General features: G+C 36.6%; 1 protein-coding gene across 2 annotated transcripts; it reads right to left on the minus strand.

Annotated features, from left to right (window-relative positions):
- Nucleotides 1-146: 146 nt before the first annotated feature.
- Nucleotides 147-8,693, minus strand: LOC100252782 (U-box domain-containing protein 43). 2 transcript variants are annotated; one of them, XM_059736880.1, is made up of 5 exons: nucleotides 8,330-8,693; nucleotides 6,234-7,592; nucleotides 5,466-5,784; nucleotides 457-2,049; nucleotides 147-343 (listed from the first exon to the last, which is right to left on the minus strand). In XM_059736880.1, the coding sequence occupies exons 2-4, from the start codon at nucleotides 7,464-7,466 to the stop codon at nucleotides 551-553; spliced, it is 3,051 nt and encodes a 1,016-aa protein (XP_059592863.1). In that variant the 5' UTR covers nucleotides 7,467-7,592; nucleotides 8,330-8,693; the 3' UTR covers nucleotides 147-343; nucleotides 457-550. The 2 variants fall into 2 exon arrangements, with proteins under 2 accessions (XP_059592863.1, XP_059592862.1); XM_059736879.1 differs by having other exon boundaries at nucleotides 6,234-7,595.
- Between the last annotated feature and the right edge of the window lie 493 nt (nucleotides 8,694-9,186).

The raw sequence follows: 9,186 nt of genomic DNA on the forward strand, positions 1-9,186 counted from the left end.
CATTTCAATCCAACGGCCCAGGCCCATGGCCCCTTCCAAGCCACGGGCCAGTTGTTGGGCTACACTGCCACATTTAGCCCATATTTTTCTTAAAAGTTGTTGCATGGTGTAAGCTGCCATATTTATTAATCAAATACACATTGATAACCGATTCAAATTTTTTATCACATATATATTTATTATTTTTAAAGCACAGAATAATCTAGACCAATACATGGGGCTAATAGAGACATACAAAATTTTACAGACTCAAAGAACAGACTAAATCAAAATATTTGTCTTTGAATTTTATAATTGATTTCTGCTGAGGATTCAGAATCCATCCACCTCCAAGTCTGTTTTCCTGGGAAAAAAAAAAGGACAGAAAAACAACCAATGAACAGAAATTTATGAGATGTTGTACTTAAATGAGAAGATAAAGTAAATGACATAAAGTGATGGGAAGGATGGTCTTACAAAGGATACTGATCAGATGCAGTGGAGAGTCAATAAACAGTTCACTGCAAAATCTAAAAGCAAGCTATATGTTCTCAGCAGGAAGCAAAAATTGTCACCCATTGAGTCCTGTAGCAAGAGATGATGTATCAAATCCCGAATAGCGTTCGAGGAGAGCTAAGACTCCAGCAGCCTTCCTCCTAAGATTCCCATCCTCATGAATGTTAATCCTACCAGTAATATCGACAAGACGTAACCGAGCTATTGATCCATACTTTTCCACCATTTCCTTCACTGTAAGGACTTTCTCCAATAGTACCAAAGCCTGTTCCTTCAGAGGACCCGGTCCCCAATTCAAAATCTCCAGTGTGGGATTAATGGCATCAGCTTCATGCAAGACATTGGCCCCTCTCTGAGGAGAGTCTTCCCGCACCAGTGTAGAAAGGGTCTGAATTGCTTCATAAGCAGTTGCATCAATCTCTTCATGCAAGAGTGCTACCAGCCCAGCCAAAGCATCTGCCTTCAATAGACAAAAAGTTGTCTCCACACTGCAGATACCTCCATGTGCAGGGCACAAAGGGACGCGTGATGACCTGAAACACAAGCATCTAGCTGGTTTAGGCACAACTGCAAGTTCTAGACTGCTTGTGGAAAGATTACCAATGAGGGCTGCTGCTCTTGCCTTTGCTGTTTCCGAACCAACCCTGAGAAATCTTACAAGCAAAGGATATGCTCCTAGTTCAACCACCTTTCGCTGCGAGTCTAGATTTGCAGGATCCGTGAACCTGAAGAGTGCAGTTAGAGCATTTTCTTTTGCTCCCATGGTCCCAGATCTTAAGATGCTTATGATTGCATTCAACCCTTCTAATTCGATTAACTTCATTGTGAGTGGTACTTCTGATTTTGGAAGATTGGCCAATAAACCAGCTGCTGCCATCTGTACATCAGCCTTATCACCATTCTCAAGAAACCCCACTAAAGCCTCCAACCTCTTTGGCTTGAGAAGATATTCCACAACGCCTTCTGGTTCATGCTGAGAGAAGAGGGACAGAAGATTTATGGCAATTTCTCTAATTTCTGGGTCAGAGCCATCAAGAAGAGGAAGGATGAGGGAAACACCATTGGCAGTAAGAACTGCTGTCTTAATAAACCTTGCTTCAGACTTACAAATCCCGAGAAGTGCACGTAAAGCAGGCCTCAGCATGATGTTGGATGAGTTTGGACTTTGTAAAAATGCTAACAACTTCTTTATTATCTGCTCTATCTCAAGTTGCTTCTTATTTTTGTCAACAAGGAATTTAATTCCATCATCATTTGAAGTAAGTTTCTCCAAGACTTCACAACATCTAGCAATGATTATTGCAGTGTGGGGAGAGAATATTAAGTCCACAATAATAGGAACCCCACCAGCAGCGGCAATGAGCTCTTTGTTGGCATGACAACCTGATAGCTTAACCAGTGCAGATAAGGATGCTTCTTGTGATTCCACATTGCCAGATGCCATTTCAAGCAAGGGAGGTATTACCCCTTCCTTGCCAAGGAGCGTTATATTCTGGTCAACAAGTTCCATATTAACAAGTGTTCTCACCTTTGATATCCTTGAAGTCTCAGAGCCTGAAAAGTAAGCCAATGATTAAACTCGATGACTAAGTTTTAGTCAAAGAAAAGAGGTCTACATTTATTAGAACTTTTTATTTGATGTCCAGCATAATGCAGTACATGTCATACGAAACAAAAATGAAAGAGTAGAACAAAAATAAATTTTGTTATGAGTACATCAGGGAGGCTAAGGGTCATAAGGGAGGCTAAGGGTCATATGGATGTCCCATAAATGAAATCACTCCACTATATTTTACATGGCACTTCAAATTATGTTACTCAGAGTTTTGAGTAGTGCTTATTCACCGAGTGTCGACATTATGACAGAAATTGCAATCAAGATTGTAGGAGAGATCATAGGAGAGACTGTAGGGAAATTTGCAGGGAAGATTGCAGGAATATTTTGATTTACCGCTTTTGTTCCAATACTTTTATAGGTTTACAAATATCCCTGGCTTCATTCAGAATAGACAGAAAAAAAAAAAAAGAGATGATTATCCTAATTTCAACATGGTATTAGAGCATGGTTGCCCATAGCTGCCAATCTTCCATCCTTGATACCCAGCTGTCCAATTTCACCTCAATGTCTCCTTATCTTGCTGATATGGGTTTTTTTTACTTCTCTTTTGGATGTCTACCTTGTTTCTTGTTCTCTTCCTCAAGTTTTAAAACTTTATTTCTTTCTTGGACATCATGAGTAAGAATATGCCAACCCAAGGCTCACTTTTTCTATGGTTCTATAACAAACAGAAAATTAAATGGGCCTAACTATCTTCTATGGTTTCGGGCAGTGAAAGTTTTCTTGAAGGCATGTGGAAAGATTTCTCATACCTAATTGTCCAAACCTATAGATGCAAAGTTAATTGACACTTGGGAAGAAGCAGATGCACAAGTCATGCATGGCTTTGGAATAGCACGAAACCAAAGAAATTTAATAGTGCCTCCAGTCTCAGTTATGCTAGGGATATTTGGAATACATTTGACCAATACATATTCTTCTACCAAAAATATTTATCATATTTATAAATTCTATCAAAATCTCTTCTCTTGTCAACAAGGCAATAGATTAGCCCAATATACTACTCAAAATTAAAGGGCATGTGGGAGAAGTAGAATGTCTATCAGTCCTTAGCTTCAATCTGGAGATCCTAAAGCTCCAATAAAAAGAATTTTGCATGGCCAAACTCATTATTGGCCTTCAACCATAACTTGAACATGTACACTCACAGATACTTTCTAGTGGCAAAGTATCCACTACAGGAGAAGCTTTTTCCGGTGTTCAACATGTCATCCTAACTCCACCTACACTTGGCAAATACATCAAAACTTGCCATCCTGTTGGTTGGTTAACTCCTTGTGGAGGTTGTCGTGGACATGGAGGAACGCACAACTCACTGTAGCCAAGAAGGTCATGACACTAAGTGATCTACTCATTGTGGCCAAAAGAACCATCCATACTGTCAACTTCTATTGGGAGCTTCATAGCACTCCCACATGGTCTAATCAAGATACCATTTAAGGGGAGATGCATGCCACTGCTGTTGAAAAGCAAGTTACACTTTCTAAATCATGATATGATTCTCTTGTCAAGCGTTCTATTCTTCCCTATGACTAAACTAGATTATGTACAAGATACGGTATCTATGGTAGCAAATCTAGACTAGCCCCTTCATAAACTCAATGCTAAAAATGTCTTCCTTCATTTTGACTTGAATGAAACAGTATGGTTCAGCCACTTGGATTTAAGTTCCAAGGGAAGTATATTTGTCAATCAAAGAACTCGTCATGCATGGTTTGATCAATAGTGTATCGTGGCATGACCAGAAGTAAAGTTGATCATTTTTGTGTTTTTTAAAAGGACTAGTTATAGCATGTAATCCTAGTCGTATGTGTAGGTGATGTGTTTATTACAAGGAGTGACTAAAAGGGGATTAAGATATCGATTCATCACCTCAGTACCAAATTTTTCACTAAAGATCTCAGTAGTCTTCATTATTTTTTGGGTATTGAAGTTGCAAGATCAAAGAAAGACATTCATTTGTCTCAAAGGAAGTACACTCTTGATATTTTGAGAGATATAAGTTATCTTGGTGCTAACCTATCACCACACCTGTTGAATATAATGTATTTATAGTGTACAATCTTTCTTTCCTTTCTTAATATAGGTCACATATATGGTAGTTAGTTCAACCTAGCCTTGTATATATATTTCTCTATTGTAAGAAGTTAATCATATGAATGAGAATTAAGGTTTTCTCTCTCTCTCTTTCAACAACACCAATGGAAACCAATCAAAAGTCAAAAATGATCCTGGATTACATAAAAGATTGGTGAGATAGTTGATTTACTTAACCATTACTCAACTAGATATTTCTTATGTAGTTGACATTGTTAATCAATTTATGACCACTCCACAGGTTTCTCACTTGATTGCAATTATATAAATTTTGAAATATCTCAAGGAAATTTTCAGTCATGGTATTCTCTATCAATCCTCAAGACATCTTCATATTGAAGATTACACTTACTATGATTGAGCAAAACCACCTCATGATAGAAAACAAAAAATAATTAATTTTTTGTTGGAGATAATCTTGTAACCTGGCGAAGCAAGAAGCAAGTATTTGTGACTTGATCTAGTGTAAAGGTAGAATATCAAGCAATGACAAATACAGTATGTGAGATGACTAGGTTGAAAATCGTTTTACAAAAAATTGGCATACTAGTACCAGATCCAACTCGTCTATAGTGACAATCAAGCAACCAACCATATGGCTAGAAATCTTCTTTTTCATAGAAGGACAAAACACATCTACATAGATTGTGACTTCATTTGCTCAAAAGTGAAGTCCAATGAAATAATCAGTCCGTTTGTATCATCAAAGAACCAACTAGCTGATATTTTCACCAAAACCCTTCCAAAAGAAGCCCTTGACTCTCCAACTTGAGGGGCATTGTTAAGACTATAGGAGAAATTGTTAGTGGAGATTGGTGGAGAGATTATATGAGAGAATCCAGGCAAGATTTTAAAAGAGATTATAAGAAAAATTATAAGAGAAACCATAGGAAATTTTGATTTATTTCCATTTTTTTATATTGTTATAAGCTTAAAAATATCCCCAAAACTTCATTTAAACTTGACAGAAAATATGAGATGAACCGTCTTCATTTAAACATCATGCTTTCAAGGGGTTTGGAAATTCATGAAATTGTGTCGCAAGAACTCTCTTACTTTTACTTGTGATGAGGATCAGCATAATGGAAATTGATGCATTACAAAACTTTTCAAAAAATACCACTTTAGCCAATGAGATTTTTTTCCCTTTTTTTTTTCAGTAACAAAGACCATCTGAACAAACATGATTTAATTTTATGTATGATACCAAAAGATATGTTATGTTTGGAAATGTAGGAGGTATGTTTTCTCTAACCTCGAATAATGCGATCAATAAGTGGCTTATACCAGTCTGCCCTAGCAGCACGAGAAATGTTCTCCTCATCTTCATCACAAAGCTTCATTAAGATTTTTTCAGCTTTCTCCGCTGACTCCTTGACTGGACCTTTCAGGAGGGTTACAAGGAAAAGAATTGCACTACATGTCTGTGAGAGTTTCCTACAAACAGACACGTTCCAACCAGATTTATCTTGCAATAACTCATATAACAATTCAACTGCAGCCTTTGATATGCTTGAGTCACGCCCTAAGCAGGGAATGATGTGATCCAACCCCTTGAACTCAACCACTTTTTCCTACAAATTTTTCATTCAAAGTGATTGATTTAGAAAACTGTGAAGTAAATTTATTTTGAATGATCATGACGCAAAATAGAGAATCCAGAGACATTTATGTGTGTGGGTGTTAAAAAGAGCTTGAAATTCGACTAGGCTCAACTTCACGACAGCAGAACAGAACAAAATATGCTTCTGACAATAAGATTTCCATTTTTTGAATTAATAGAGATTATAGAAACACCACTGCAAACAATAGAACCTTTTTTCTTTTCATGATTGTCTGTTGAAAAAAAATGAGGTTCTTTACATCTAACTTAAAAGTGAGAATAGACTACTGCAGAAGTTAAATTTCATACAACTTAGCTATATGGACAGAAAGCTCCACTGATGCAAGCACAAAAAGAAAAGCAATTTTGTGTAGAATGCATGTGAAAAAAATATTGGTATAGAATATTAGATCTGCTTACCTTATTTCTTGCATGTCCTTCTACAACATACTTTAAGGTAATTAAAATATTTCTCTTCACATCTTTGTTGTGGGAGCTTCCAAGGATAGAAACAATAATAGCAGTAAGCCCTCCTATGGTAATCCAGTCTTTGTTAATGGAATTCTCTCTCATAAGATCCTGCATTTGGATGAGGGCTGCTTCCACAGAGAGGTCTACACCTGATAGCAGCTTTTCCTTGGAAGATCTGATTTTAAGGCAGTAATTGATTTCCCTCCACTCTTCAATTGATTGTCTTAGTCGAAGGTTAGGCCTCAAAGTAAAATCTCCCAGAAGATCACCCGTTTCTGGATCAGTCTTCTCTCCACGGTCAAACCAGGCTTTGATAGCTGCCCTCTCACATGTGGTGTCAGTGCAAAGGTTGACAGGATCAACCATCACAGTTTGACTTATAGGACAAATGAAAGTCTTTAGTGGTGTAATATCCTCTCTGCTGCAATCATAACGCTCTATGACCTGAGCCCTCTGAACATAATGCTCTTTAACTTGCTCAAAATCTTTTGCAGCATCTGCTCGAGAAAGCAGCTCGATAACCTGCTCCAGGAAGAAAGCTTCTGCCCTTTCTTTCCGGTTGGCAGTTTCTTCCTTTTCCTTTCTGAGGTTTTTTAGCTCTTTGCTTATCTCTGACGGCTCAACCGGTACCCCAACTGCCATTGCTATCTCTTCAAGCATGTCATTTGCAAAATCCTGGTCAAGTTTTGCATCATTGATACCCTGATTCAACTTGTCAACAATTTTGATCTGAGATTGTGAGGCCTCAAATTCCACTCTTTGCATCTCATTCTGTAACCTGTTCACCTGGTCAGATATCCCTGCCAGGACTTCAGTGTTTGCAAGGGATAAAGCAGCCAAAGACCTTCCAATATCCCTTGTGACTTCTTCGACCTCCTTGACAATGTGCCGGCATTTGAACAGCAAGTAGAAACGGGCACAGTTTTTGTACCTCTCTACCAAGTTGTTAGCTTTCTTGACATCTTCTTCTAGGTTTTCTAGAGCTTGCTTTGCAGCTTGAGAATCATTCAGTTTTTGAAGCTGCAATTCCTTTAAGACGGGTTCAATATCAAAGAGGTGCTTGGACAGAACCTTGAAACACTCCTTCCCAATAAGAACATCCTTTGCAGCTTGAGCTGTCTTAAGGACTTGGTTCGTTAACACAGCCAAGATGGTCCCTATTGGTACGAGCTCCAAAGCCATCCTAACAATTCAAGTCCAAAATGTGCTATTGAAACCAAAAAAGTTGGTTTATATCATGACTGATAAATTGAAGATATGATCTTGTAGTGCATATCTCTCTCCCCTTGAGCAAGCTCCGCTACTTCCCTCCTTCACCACGAGCATTAATTAGTCATTTACATCATACAGACTGGACAAAGCCCACCACAAAACCCTCAGAAACAGAATCACTCTTTGAGGATAATAACCAAGTTTAGATAAAGAAAAATCAGTTAGTAAAATGTTCTCATGTTCTTTTTCTGCTTTGCCTCACAATTTGAAAGAAACTAACAATAGCACTAGCAGAAAACAACCTAAAAATCAAATCCAATCACCAAATTGCATGATTCCAAATTGACCAAGGACACATCTCCACCAACCTTCTCCCTTGAACTTTTCTTCAAGGAATTAAGAATCAAAAATAATAAAAAAAATTACGATTCACTCTCAACTATCAGACCCCATTAAATTCTGCACTGCAAGCTAGAACATGAACCTATAAAACAAGCTTGCACAATTCCATGAAAAGTTGAAAAAATAATAAGAAGAAGAAGAAAAGAACAGTTAAAACTCCAAAAAAACGTGTTGGTAGCATTAAAACTCAGAATTAAAAGGAGAGAGAAAGTATTCGCCAAACCAACCAAAACCATATCCCAAAAGAGTAAAGAGAGAAACAAAAGGAAGCAGAAAATGACAAACATTACTTTTGGTGGATTGGACCAAAAAATCCAACACATAGCGAGCTAGGGATCACCTAACTCTATCTCAGAATAGTAAATTCCCAGTCTCCGAACCAGTCGAAACCAGAAAACAAGAAATCATCCAAACAGAGACAAGAAACTTACCTCAAGTAGCCCCAAATCGATCCTTCAACCGCATCATTTCATTACTTTTCCCTGACTATATTGGCAATGAAGAAAAAAACCCCAATTTATGAAAACTGAGATTTTTGTACGGACGAGGTCGACTTCTTCGTTTTGAAGTCAATGCTAATTTAGAAATAGAAGTGGGTCTTTTTTTTTCCCTGTGTTTTTCTCGAGAAAACACGCGGCATTGAAATTTTCTATTCTTTTGTGAAATTTCCACACAGCGGGGGACCAGCCAAATTGACATGGAATGGAATCACAGGAACCAACTTTTCGCCGGGAAATGGCTACTCATCTTCTTAAATCTTTGCTGGGACTTTTCAGTGACAGCTGATGTGACCGTTAATTTTTCCCCATCTTTCTTCCTTTTCTTTTTATTTTTTTGAAGTAGTATCACTTTTAAATTATATTTAAATATCTGATAAATTTCTTTATTAGAATTTATTTATGAAAATAAATCAATCGAATTCAATCATATCGGTAAGTATTCTATTTCATAATCTCCATGTATGCCATATTTTTAAAATTTTCCAAAAGATGTCTTTTATTATTTTATTTTTCATAAATTTTGAAATTATTCATATTTAATGTTATATTTGATTAAAAAAGTAATAATAAATGAATTTTAAAAAAAAATCATATTTTATTTATAATAAATTTTTAAAAATCAAATGTAATTAAAATAAATAAAAAAATGTATATATTTTTAAATTATTTAATTAAAAAATTAAATAAAAATGAGTTTACAAAAACATAAAAAAAAAAACAAGTTATTTACTTTTTCTTTTTTCTTTTTTCTTTGCTTCTAACATTTTCTCCCTCAATTTTCTTATAAA

Source organism: Vitis vinifera, chromosome 5 (assembly GCF_030704535.1).
Source record: "Vitis vinifera cultivar Pinot Noir 40024 chromosome 5, ASM3070453v1".
In the NCBI taxonomy this organism is placed as follows: Eukaryota; Viridiplantae; Streptophyta; class Magnoliopsida; order Vitales; family Vitaceae; genus Vitis; species Vitis vinifera.